Source organism: Moschus berezovskii, chromosome 22 (genome assembly GCF_049115385.1).
Source record: "Moschus berezovskii isolate FMDL1 chromosome 22, NW_MosBer_1.0, whole genome shotgun sequence".
In the NCBI taxonomy this organism is placed as follows: domain Eukaryota; kingdom Metazoa; phylum Chordata; class Mammalia; order Artiodactyla; family Moschidae; genus Moschus; species Moschus berezovskii.
The window spans coordinates 6056297-6070402 of NC_142481.1; the positions used below are offsets into that span (position 1 = coordinate 6056297).

Sequence of the window (14106 nt, forward strand, 5' to 3'; positions counted from 1 at the left end):
TTAGCACAAATAAATCAATTGATTGAGACTCATTTTCATAATTCCATGACAATTATGAAGGAAATCTTGTCAGGAAATTCACTTTATTCCTGTTTAATCCTGTTGGTGATAAGAATGGGATGCAGAACAAATGCATAGAAACAAAGAGAGGTTTCGAGAAGATATCTCTTAAATAAAATCATCTAGATCTGATGGCTCAATGGTCGGAGCAATTACTTAATTCAGGAGGATCAAACCTAGACACTAAATTAAATACTACTAAAAACCAGTGGATCAACGGGAAATCAAAAAAATCAGAAACTACCTTGAAGCAAATAAAAATAAAACAGAAAGTTCAAAAATCAAGAAATAGAATAGGCAATTCTAAGAGAAACTGAGAAAGATAAAAGCATACCTGAAGAAACAAGAAAAATTTCACATAAACAACCTAACCCACCATCTAAAGAAATTATCTAAGGGATCACATAAAATGTCAAAGATAGGAGACAGAGGAAATAATATAAATCACAGAGAGTATTTTAAAAATCAGAGATCAAAACACCAACAGAAGAAGTCAATGAAACCAAGAGGTGCTTTTTTGAAAAGATACACACAACTGATAAGCCTTTAGCTGGGGTTCATCAAAAAAAAAAAAAGGGAGAGAGAACCTAGGACTTCCCTGGTGGTGCTGCAGTTAGGCTTCACCGCCTAGTGCAAGGGGTAAAGGTTTGATATCTGGAAAGGGAGCCAAGATCCCACATCCCTTGTGGACAAAAAGCAAAATGTGAAACTGAAGCAATATTGTAATAGAATCAATAAATACTTAAAAAATGGTTCACATAAAAAATCTTTGCTGCTGCTAAGAGGCATCAGTCGTATCCGACTCCGTGCGACCCCATAGACGGGAGCCCACCAGGCTCCGCCGTCCCTGGGATTCTCCAGGCAAGAACACTGGAGTGGGTTGCCACTTCCTTCTCCAAAGTGTGAAAGTGAAAAGTGAAAGTGAAGTCGCTCAGTCGTGTCCGACTCGTAACGACCCCATGGACTGCAGCCCACCAGGCTTCTCTGTCCATGCGATTTTCTAAATCTTTGAAAAAAAAAGAAAAAGAAAATAGGTACATGTACTGTTTTGTATCGGAGAAGGCAATGGCAAGCCACTCCAGTACTCTTGCCTAGAAAATCCCATGGACAGAGGAGCCTGGTAGGCTGCAGTCCATGGGGTCGCTACGAGTCAGACATGACTGAGCGACTTCATTTTCCCTTTTCACTTTCACACATTGGAGAAGGAAATGGCAACCCACTCCAGTGTTCTTGCCTAGAGAATCCCAGGGACGGGGGAGCCTGATGGGCTGCCGTCTATGGGGTCACACAGAGTCAGACACGACTGAAGTGACTTAGCAGCAGCAGCAGTTCCTAATGTTGCTGGACTAAAGGTGAGTGCAAAGGTTGAGCTCAGTGATTGGAATGCCCCATTCCAGCACCATATGTAGAACACCAAGGCTTCTATGTGTGCCCTGAAGGAGACCCTTACCCTCTCCCACCCCTTAGCTGAGGTTGCTAAAAATCAAGCAGAGACTCTCACCCTCTTGGTATGTATTACAAAGGATAACTCAGGAGAAAAATTGTGGGGTTCACACAATTATGTATCAAGAATTATAAGTCAAGTTGGGTTTTTTAAGGAAGATTTTATTTTAGAATAGTTTTAGATTTTCAAAACTGGCAAGACTATACAGAGTCTCTTTATATTCCACATTCACTTGGTGACTCTGAACTCTTATATGTGCTGCGTTGTTTAATTAATGAACTAATAGTAATTCATTTGTGCTAACTAAAGTCAATACTTTATTCATATTTTCTCAGTTTCTCTTTTATATCCATTTTCTTTTCTAAGAATTGATCCAGATACCAATTGTCATGTTGTACCCATCACTCCCTAGTCTCCTCTTTGCTGTGACAATTAATCAGACATTCCTCAGGTTTAATGATGGTGACAGATTTGAGGAGCACTAGTCCGGTATTTTCTGGAATGACCCTTAACTGAGGTTAATGTGACATTTCTTTCATGGTTATACTTGGGTTCTGTGTTTTGGGGAGGAAGCCAGCAGAGGTATAAGAGCCATTTTCATTTCATCATGTCAAGGGTCCATGCAACCAACATGACTTATCACCGTTGATGTTAACCTAGGTCTCCAGGATGAGTAAGGGCCTGTGATTTGCTCATCAAATGTTATTTTTATCCCTTTTCGTGGTGAGCTCATTGAAAGTAAGACACTCTGTGTTCAGTTCAGTTCAGTTCAGTTCAGTCGCTCAGTCGTGTCCGACTCTCCGCGACCCCATGAATCACAGCACGCCAGGCCTCCCTGTCCATCACCAACTCCCGGAGTACACTCAAACTCATGTCCACAGAGTCGGTGATGCCATCCAGCCATCTCATTCTCCGTCGTCCCCTTCTCCTCCCGCCCCCAACCTTTCCCAGCATCAGAGTCTTTTCCAGTGAGTCAACTTGTCGCATGAGGTAGGCCACACTTAAGCATGGGATGTTATTTTCCACTTTTTCATGATAAACTTTTAACACAATTATGTAGAATCTTTCTGAAAAGGAATTCTGTTTCCTCAAATACTTTATTTCTTCAATTGTATTTCATTTCAGTTTTCACTGGTACACATTAATTTTTGTACTTTGAGTTATAATCTAAAACCACTTTCTTAAAAAATCAAGTTGTCCAACTTGGTGATTTTAGGTGACTTTTGTGTGTCTCTGATGTAGCCCATCATTATGGTTCTTCTTACTTCTTATATGTACACCCGGGGCAGATTCATGTCAATGTGTGCCAAAACCAATACAATAATGTAAAGTAGTTAGCTTCCAATTAAAATAAATAAATTTAAAAAATAAAATAAAATTTCACACACACAAAGATAAAACATTTCCTGTTTTCTACTCTTTTATATAGGATTCTCAAATATTCTGTCCTAGCCCCAGCTTCAGCCATTACTTCACAAAGCAACAAGTACTCTTATTAGTGAATGGTGTGATGAGCCACAGTATGCACCATACATGTGGTCATGGCCACTGGTGTCTGAAAGGTGGCGTTGTATGCAGGTAGCCCAGGGGACAGAATATCCAGCCAAGCATGATATTTCTCAAACTTTAAAGTCTGACAGAATTTACCCTCCTTGGATTGTACCTGCCTTGGACAGGTGAGTTGCTTCTTCTTTCTGATTTCCTGTTTTTGAAAAGAGAATAGCCATCCTATTTGGTCACACCATTGGAATTTGGTAAGCATATTAAGTATCTGCTTTCAAAAAAAAGAAGACAATGGAGGAAACAAGCTCTTTGATTTCAGACTACACTGCTGTGCTACAGTCACCAAAACAGTATCCACCTGGCACAAACACAGACACATAGCACAGTGGAATAGAACAGAGAGCCCAGAGATAAATCCACACCCTAGTGGCCATTTAACCTATGACAAAGAAGACAGAACTATATAATGGAGAAAAGACAGTCTCTTCCAGAAGTGTAATGTGGGGTGGAATGGTGGGCATGAGACAGGTTAACAGGGAGGGGTTACGCATATACTTATGGCTGATTCACGCTGTTGTGCAGCACACAGCACTAACTAACACAACAATGGAAAGCAATGAACCTCCAATCAAAAATAAATTTTAAAAAAGTGATACTGGACTGCTATGTGTAAAAGAATGAAATTATCTGAATATTTTCTCAAAGTGTATCCAAGAATAAACACAAAATAGATAGATACCAATACGAAACTGTTCTGTTCTGTCGCTCAGTCGTGTCCAACTCTTTGCGACCCCGTGGACTCTAGCCTACCAGGCTTCTCCTTCCATGGGATTCTCCAGGCAAGAATACTGGAGTGGGTTACCATTTCCTTCTCCAGGGGATCTACCCGACTCAGGGATCGAACCCGGGTCTCCCGCATTGGAGGCAGACGCATTAACCTCTGAGCCACCAGGGAAGCCTGAATTTCGAATAAGAAACTGGAAACCATAAATTCCCTAGAAGGAAATATATCCAGAATACTTTCTGTCATTAAAGGTAGCAATGGTTTTGGGAGTCTGTCTTCTAAAGCAAAGGAAACAAAAGCAAAAATAAACAAATGAGACCTCAGTTCAGTTCAGTTCAGTAGCTCAGTCGTGTCCGAATCTTTGGGACCCCATGTACTACAACATGCCAGGCTTCCCTGTCCATCACCATTTCCTGGAGCTTGCTCAAACTCATGTCCATTGAGTCAGGGATGCCATCGAACCATCTCATCCCCTGTCATCCCCTTCTGCTCTTGCCTTCAATCTTTCCCAGCATCAAGGTCTTTTCCAATGAGTGAGTTCTTCATGTCAGGTGGCCAAAGTGTCAGCTTCAGCATCAGTCCTTCCAATGAATATTCATAACTGATTTCCTTTAGGATTGACTGATTTGATCTCCTTGCAGTCCAAGTGACTCTCAAGAGTCTTCTCCAACACCACAGTTCAAAACTGAGACCTAACTAAATTTAAAATATTTTGCACCGCAAAGGAAGCCATTGACAAAAGGAAAAGATAACATCCTGAATCAGATAAAATGGTTTCCAAGAACATGACAGGAAGGGAGTTAATAGTCAAATGTACGCGCAGTTCATACAACTCAATACTAAAAACAAAAACAATGTGGGAGAAAATGGGTGGAAAACCTCAATAAACATTATTCCAAAGAAGACGTGCAAATGGCCCACAGGCACATGAAAAGATGCTCAACATCATTATCCATTAGAGAAATGCAGTCAATATCACAGTTATACATCACCTCACATCCATCAGAACGGATATCATCAAAAAGATCACACGTAGCAAATGGTGGTGAGGATGTGGAGAAAGGAGAACTTTAGTACACCGTGGAAGGGATGGAAATTTGTGCAGCCACTTATGGAAAGCAGTATGGAGCGTCCTCAAAAACCTAAAAAGAACTACCAAGTCAAGCAGATAACCATACACCTGTAAGTATACTTTGGCCGCCTGATGCAAAGAGCTGACACATTAAAAAAGACCCTGATGCTGGGAAAGATTGAAGGCAGGAGGACAAGGGGATAACAGAGGATGAGATGGTTGGATGGCATCACCGACACGATGGACATGGGTTTGAGCAAGCTCCAGGAGTTGGTGAAGGATAGGGATGCCTGGTGTGCTGCAGTCCAAGGGGTCACAAAGAGTCAGACATGACTGAGCGACTGAAGAGCAATAATATACATCCAAAGAAAATGAACATACTAACTCAGTGAGCAGTGAGTGGATAAAGATGTTGTACACACACACACAGACACACACTGGTATATCAGTCAGTCAGAGAAGAATTACTTTTTGCCATTGCAACAGGAAGGACAGACATGGAAGCCAGTAAGCTTAGTGAAATAAGTCAAATACTGTGTGCTATGACTTATATGTGAAACCTAAAATATAAAACAGAAATGAATGAATACAACTAAACAGAAAGAGACTCAGATACAGAGAAGAAGCTAACTGTTGCTAACTGTTGGGAGAGAAAAAGAGGGTGGAACAAGGTACTGTAAGGATTTAGAAGTTAGAATCTATATATAACACTGAATCACTATGCTGCATTCATAAAACTAAAACTGTAAATCAAATACAATTATATAGAAAAAACTTAAATTTAAAAGGACTAATGGTTTTAATAGAGGTGCTAACTATGGCTAAAACTGCAATCATAAAACAATACCTAAATATATTACCATCTTGGACACTTATACATTTATACAATGCTATATGTCAAATACATTTAATTCTAAAAATCAGCTGAAGCATACTTTTTGTTTCTAATTTTTATGGGAGTATAATGTTCTTTTTGTTCTCCTTTTGTTGCACTTCACTTAAATCTGGTCATTTCTACGTGAAAATACTTGAGTGTACTAATCGCCATACAAAACTGTATTTCCAACAAATACTGCCATCTCCTGAAATGCATGAGACACCAGTTTGATTCCTAGGTTGGGAAGTTCCCCTGGAGAATGGACAGGATACCCACTCCAGTATTCTTGGGCTTCCCTGGTGGCTTAGATGGCAAAGAATCTGCCTGCAATCAGGGAGACCTGGGTTTGATTCCTAGGTTGGGAAGATCCCCAGGAGGAGGGCATGGCAATCCACTCCAGTATTCTTGCCTGGAGAATCCCCACGGACAGAGGAGCCTGGCGAGCTACAGTCCATAGGATCTCTAAGGCTGAGAGGATACACACACACATTTGAAATCTCTGATTTCATTTTCTAACACAGTTCACCGGTTTCCTTTTCCTTTAAGGGTTCATGTAATTACATGGGGGTCACCAAATAATCCAGGAAAATTCCCTCTCTTGACATCAACTGATTAGTAAACTTAATGGATTTGACCATGGGCCCAAACTGATTCAGCGCTCTGCTTCATCTGGGGAAATGGACCTACTGTGTGGAGAGGAAAAACACATACTTAGAAGGAAGAGATTCATCCTGGGTAAGACGCACAGGGTTCCAGCACCTTAGGATCAGACACCACTGCCAATAGAATGGTGACGTTCACGGAGCAGAGAGGAAGTAATGTCTCAAACCGGCAACAATTCCAGCTCTGCCATCTCCAACCACACCCCCTACCAAGGTAATGACTGCCAGCACACTCCTGAGAAAAGCGGAGACTTGCATCCACCTCAAATCCAGCTCGACCACCAAAGGCAACAGACACACACCAGGTACATATGGGCCCACCACCTAAGAACATCTCCTCAGGGTCATTCTGAGGCAACTGTTTTACCTAAACTCATTGAGGCAGACATAATTAGCAAAATCAAAATGCAAAAGAACTACTCGCAAATGAAAGACCAGTAGAACAACTCCTGAAAAAAAAATCAACAAGTTATCAGATAAAAATTTAATAAAAATATGAACCGAATGAAAGGGGAAAAGTGATGCAAATACTGAATATTTTAACTAGGAACTGGAAAATATATTTTTTTAAATTTTAGAAATGAAAAATAGCTGAAAGAAAATATACATAGAAGGAAGAGAGAGCAGACTAGGTGATACAGAAGAATGCACACATGATCTGGAAGGTACAATAATGAAAATTACCCAATAAGAAGACTAGAAAGAAGGACAATTTTCAAAACGATAGCCACTCAAGAGATCTCTGAGAACAGATCTTATGGACTCAGCACGAAAAGGAGCAGGTGGAAACAACTCAGGGGGTGGCACTAACGTATATACACCGCCATGTGTAACACAGATAGCAAGTGGGAAGTCACTGTACAGTGCAGGGACTCCAGCCTGGAGCTCTTTAACAACCTAGAGGGGTGGGGTGGGGTGGGAGATGGGAGGAAGTTCCAAGAGGGAGGGCACATGTGTATACCTATGGCTGACTCATGTTGATGTATGGCAGAATCCAACACAACAGGATAAAGCAATTAGACTCCAATTAAAAAATAAGTTATAGAAAAGAGACCTTGAGATAACATCAACAATGACAGCGAAAGTGTTAGTTGCTCAGTCATGTCCGACTCTTTGTGACCCCATGGACTGTAGCCTCTGTCCATGGAATTCTCCAGGCAGGAATATTGCAGTGGGTTGCCATTCCCATCTCCAGGGGATCTTCCCACACCAGGGATCGAAGCCAGGTCTCCCACTTTGCAGGCAGGTTCTTTACCGGCTGAGCCACCAGGGATTCAAACTATAAGAGTTCCAGAAAGAAAAGAGATAGGGATGAGGATGGAAGATATATTTGAGGAAATACGGCTTAAAATTTACCAAACTTGAGGAAGAAAACAGATATTCAGATGCTGGAAGCACACAGAGTTGGAAAAGATGAACTGAAACAGACCTACACATATCATCCAAGAAATATCATACTTTAAAAGTCAAGAATTCAAAAGGCAGCAACAGAAAAACAAAGAGTCATTTATGAGGGAACCCCCAAAAGACTATCAGTTGATAACTCTGCAGACACGCTGGAGGCCAGAAAGGAGCCGCATGATATATTCAAGGTGCTGAAAAGGAAAATCTGCAATCACAGATATTCTTTCCAGCAAGACTCTTATTTAGAACAGAAGAAGAGAGGAAGAATTTCTTAGACAAGCAAAAATGAAGAGAATTCTTTCACCTACACCTACACTAAAAAAATGTTGAAAGGTCTTTTTTAAGTGGAAAAGAAGTTTCAATCTATAGGAAAGAAAATCTGACATAAAGTAAGGCCAATATATAGTAAGGACTGAGGATCAACCACTTAATTCAATATATAGATGAAAAGACAAAGTAATGATAAAAGCAACTACAACTACAGCAGTTAACGGATAAGCAAGATGTAAATTATGACATCAAAAACATGAAATGTGGGTAAAAGGAGGAGAGAGTGTAAAAGTGTTAGAAGGAATCTGAATTTAAATGATGATCAGGTTAAACCAAGGAGCTGTAACGATAGGTCAATATATATTGAACCCCCTGGAAACCAAAACTCAACACTCTACAACAGACACAGATAAACTAAAAGAAAGCAATACAAGCATGCCACTGAAGAAAACCCTCAAACCGCAAGGGGGGAAACAAAAAGCAGTGACTGAAGAGCTACAAGCACAGCTGACAGACAAGTGATAAAACGCCCTAAGTCCAGACCTGTCAGTAATGACGTTAAGTGAAAGCGGACAAAACGCTCCAACCAAGAGACACAGGGCTGACTGGATTAAAACCAAAAACCAAACTCTTTCAGTATGCTGTCTGCAAGAGACTTGAAAGGGAAATGCTCAGTGTGTCCAAAACTTTGCGACCCCAAGGACTGTAGCCCCCAGGCTCCTCTGTCTATGGAGTTCTCCAGGCCAGAATACTGGAGTGGGTAGCTGTATCCTTCTCCAGGGGATCTTCTCAATCCAGGGACTGATCCCAGGTCTCCCTCATTGCAGGCAGATTCTTTACCATCTGACCACCAGGGCAGTGTGCAAGAGACTTACCTCAGTTTTAAATCTGCAAGAGCCTGAAAGTGGGAGGAATGGAAAAGATATTTCATGCAAACAAATTATAAGAACTCAGGGGTAGCAACACTCATGTCAGACAAATAGATTTGAAAACTAAGCCTATACCAAAAGACAAAGAATACTTACAATAACAAAGGGATCAATACAAGAAGAGAATGTTACGGTCATTCACATCTGAACCCAATATAGTTCAGTTCAGTTCATTTGCTCAGTTGTGTCCGATTCTTTGCAACCCCATGAACATGTCTAGCCTTGACTAGACAGACCTTTAGGGACAAAGAAATGTCTCTGCTTTTCGATACGCTGTCTAACTTGGTCATAACTTTCCTTCCAAGGAATAATCGTCTTTTAATTTCACAGCTGCAATCACCATCTACAGTGATTTTGGAGCCCAGAAAAATAAAGCCAGCCACTGTTTCCACTGTTTGCCGTGCTGAACCCAACACAAGGAGTAACCAAAACTATACAGCAAATACCCACACTCATCATGGTAGAAACTGACAATAATACAAAAATGGTAGGGGATGTTAACACCCCAGTTTCATTAATGGAAACATCATCCAGACAGAAAATTGGTAAGGCAACAGAGATCCTATGTGGTGCAACAGACTAGCTGAATTTAGTAGATATCTCTAGGATTTTACATCAAAAAACAATAGAATACACTTTCTTTTAAAGTGAAATGTCCTCCAGGATACATCATGTGCTAAGCCACGAAACAAGTCTTAACAAATTTTATTGAACAGAAATCATCTGAAGCATTTCTTGAAACTGGATATCAAGTACAGAAAGAAAAATAGGAAAAGAACAAACACATAGAAATGAAACACACTACTAAACAATGATAGATTCAAAAAAGATATCAAAGAGTAAATCAGAAATTACCAGAAGACAAATGAGAATAAAAGCACAACATGCCAAAATCGATGGAACACAGTGAACACAGTTGTAAGGGAAAACTTTGTATCAATGCAGGCCTACTTCAAATATCTGAGAAAAATCTAAAGAAGAAACCCAAACCCAGTTAACTGACCAAATTTCTAGAAACAATCTCTAGGACTGAATCAGGAAGAAATAGACAGTCTGAACAGGCTGATAACGAGTTGTGAAACCAGTCAGTAATCACAACCTCCCAGCAAACAATGTCCAGGACCTGATGGCGTCACATGGGATCCTGTAAAACATTTAAAAAAATAACATCTATCGTTCTTAAACTATTCCAAAAAATTGAAAAGGAGGGGACACTCCTAAATTTGTTCTATCAAGTTACCTTTACACTGATATCAGTACCAGAAAAAGACAGAAAAGGAAACAGAATTACAGAAAAGAAAATTACAGTGCATTTTCTTTGAATATGGTTGAAAATTTTTCAACAAAATATTAGCAGACAAAATTCAACAATTTATAAAAACTGTCATAAATGATTATCAAGTAGCATTTTTCCAGAGGTGCAAGGAAGATTAAAAATCCACAAATCAATCCATGGGATATATCACATTTTCAAAAAGGAACGATTAACACATGATTATGTCAATAGATGTAGAAAAAGCACTGACAAAGTCTAACATCCTTTCACCCTAAAAACTCTCAGACATATAGGTAGAGATAATACATCTCCGCATAATAAAGCCCATTTATGACAAACCCACAGCTAACATCACAGTCAGAGCTGGATGCCTTTTCCTTTAAAATCAGGAAGAAGAGAAGAACACTCACCCTAGCCACTCTGGCTTAACACAGCGTTGGGAGTCCTAGCCACAGAATTGGACAAAACAGTAATAACAGGTATTGAACTCATAAGAGAAGAGGCAACCCTGCCACTTCTGCAGAGAAATGATCCTTTGTGTAGAAAACCATAATGTCGCCACCAGAAAACTAACTGATGAATTCAGTACACACACAATGGGGAATATTCTTCACCCCTTAAGAATAAAATTTTGCTGCCTCTAACATAGATGGACCTGGAAATCATTAGGTTTAGTGAATTAAGGCAGAGAAAGAAAAACACTGTATACTATCACTTGACTTACAGCATCTAAAACTAGTACAAATGAATGAAAATGATGATATAGAAAAAGACTCGCCTACAGAGAAGAAACTAGTGTTTACAGTGGGGAGAGAAAGTGGGAAGGGGCAAGACAGAGCAAAGATTTAGAAGTACACACTAGTATGTATAACATGAAGAAACTACAAGGACATACTTTACAGCACAGGGGATATAGCCAATAGTTCATAATAACTTTAAGCAAAGTATAACCTATACATTGAATCACAATGTTGTACCTCTGCCACTACTATAACACTGTAAATCAACTATAATTCAATGAGACACTTAACGTAAAAGAAAACTTATGCATTGCGATATGTGGTTGTAATGGCAGTCACATTACAATATTTATCTGTAACAAACTACCAAATCTTATACTTTAAATTTATACAATGTTATATGCCAAGTGTATTTCAGTCTAAAAAATCTGCTAAAATATATTTTTTTCCGGTGTGCTTTTTATTGTACTTCACTTCAAACTGCTCATTTCTACATGAAAATATTTTAATGTGCTAATCTCCCTGCAAGACTCTTTCTAATAAACACTGCCATCACTCTTAACAATGTTAACTATAAACTTGTAACTGGCTCCCAAATTCTTACCTGACTTTACCTTCGAGTGCTAAGCAGGGTATTCCTTACACCCTGAGGACATTAATTTCTTCAGTTTTATTTCTGACTACTGTACACACTGACCCATTATCAAGTATACTTTTACCTATAAATCCATATCTACTTCATTTCTGGGAAATTCGTTTTGGTAGACTGGAAATAACACATTTGAACACTTTATATTGTGTACATTATTTCAAGGCCTGCTGTTTATTGCATAAATCTGAACTCCTTTTCCACAAGAAAACTTCATGCATATAGTCATCTTTCTGGCAATATATCTCAATTGGTCTTTATGTTGAAGAAGATGCTTGGCATGTCTGGTATAATATTGAGATTCAAAATTTAAATTAGGATTCTGAGAGTGAATAAGTGAACTGGCAATGGCTCTTTATAGAAATAAATAAAATTCACAGTTTTCTCATAATAGTCGAGGACTTTGCATTTCTCATCCAGGCAAAGTAGAGCCTGTGCACGCTGGAGTTACGGCTCATGAGCAGAAAGGGGCTGACAGTAGGGAAGCACGCTGCAGTGACTACAGTGACGTCCACAAGCACCTGGCTGGGCTGATCCAAAAGAGCCAGGAGCACTTGGAAGATGGAGGAGAGAATATAAAAGTAGACAAAGGTGCTCCCCAGGAGAAGGATGGTTTTGGTAGCTCTGGACTCGGGGGAGGACCTGGAGGAGGCATCGGGCTTACGAATGTGCTGGACCTGCTGCTTATGTCTGTACAGGATGAGAACCATGGAGCCGCCGGCCCAGAGCGTGAGCCCCAAACATAAAACATCAGGGAACAATAACAATGCTGAATACAAGGCATCTTCAGTTTTGTCAGTAAGAGTAGAAGAACAGTAGCCAAAATCTCTTTCCTCTGTGATGTTTTTGTCACTCCATTTGCCAGTTATATGGAAAGGAAAAATGACATTTACCGGCATTTGCAGGATCCAACACAGGAAAAGAGAGGGAACGATGTACTTAGGAGCTGTGACTTTCAGCGCTGCCCACCTGGAGTTCCAGGGACTGATCGTGATCACCTGAAAGACACTCAAGAGGCAGATGCTACCGATGGACACTCCCCTCCCCACTCTGTGCAGAAAGAAGAGAAGTTTGCAGCCAAAATCACTGCGGATATGCTTCCACCCAAGGACTGCCATTGTCTGGGGGACCCCTTTACAAAGGAGGACCAGGGAGTTGGCCACAATCAGGTGCTTAAGGATCAAATCTGTGGACCTTATCCTGTAACCCATGAAGTGAAGGACGATATAACGGCAAAGGAGTGAGAAATTCCCCAGGGTTCCAACCACCGTCTGTGTTAAGATGATCATGTCCATTATGAAAAAGCTGCTGGCCATCCTCTCAGTTCACAGTCACTGGTACTTGTGAGTTAGAATGTCCTGTGGGGAATATGAGGCATGGGCTACATGCATCGTGTCAACTGAAATCCAGTATTGTCCACTTAACAATAGTTCCCACTTGGAAATATTTGCTTCTTGTGTTTCTGTTACCAGCAGCGTTTAAAGGGGTGCACGTATAACATTTAAAGAGAACTAACATGTAAAATTAATCACTGAAGATACTCATGTGATCACTTCTTCATTCTTCACAAATTTATTAGGCAGGATTTGAAGGGACCTTAGGTGTACAGAGGAATGTAACCTACACCCAGACAGGTTAAGTATTTGTCAAATCTGCTTCTTAATGCAGAGTGAGGACTGAATCCCATTGGGCTACTCAAGACAGTGGTTTGAGGAACTTCCCAGGTGCTTAAATGATTAAGACTCTGCCTTCCACCACAGAGAGTCCAGGTTCAATCCCTGGTCCAGGATCGAAGATCCCAGGAACTTTGATGCACGGCCAAAAACAAGTAAAGAGAGTGTACTGATCACCAGCCATGCCAAACAGCTAGGTAGTTGCAAGCATATAATAAACCAGATCTATATTTGATTTTGATTTCACAACTTTTTGGATTGTAGACCTGTGGTATTTTGTCATTTTCATATAACATGATTCCATTTATTTGTAAAGCTTTATTCTATGGTGCCACGTATTAGGAATAAAGTCTTAGCATCTTAATACATGAACATCACTGCTGGCAGTAGAATACAGCAGGAACCTGCCTCAGGACAAGGCAATGTCATGAAGACAAGAATGCTTCGCTGTGAGCATGGCAACAGAAAGACTCTTTTGTTCCTATTTCAGAAACACAACTAAAATAACGTATATTATAGAAATGTTTGAACAATCGTATGTAGGCAATAAACCTTAGGGCATAAAACACTAGCATGTGATAAAAGAGTTTAAGACAAAAGAAAATTATTATTGTCTAACCATACACTGAACCAGTATGCTATTGTCTGAGCCCAGTGACTATATTAGCAATGAATTAATATTTGCAATTGACATTAAAAAACAAAACACAGAGGCAAAATTTAGCACTTACGAAGCAGGTATTCCTGTCTCTTACATAAACTG

At 40.0% G+C, this 14106-nt stretch overlaps 1 protein-coding gene across 1 annotated transcript; it reads right to left on the reverse strand.

Moving 5' to 3' along the window:
• Window positions 1–12044: 12044 nt before the first annotated feature.
• LOC129548311 (vomeronasal type-1 receptor 4-like) lies at window positions 12045–12986 on the reverse strand. Its single transcript, XM_055414856.2, has one exon. The coding sequence runs from the start codon at window positions 12984–12986 to the stop codon at window positions 12045–12047; it is 942 nt and encodes a 313-aa protein (XP_055270831.2).
• Window positions 12987–14106: the final 1120 nt, after the last annotated feature.

Coding starts and splice junctions, on each gene's coding strand:
- LOC129548311 (XM_055414856.2), bottom strand. CDS start 12,986: ATGGCCAGCAGCTTTTTCATAATGGACATGATCATCTTAACACAGACG.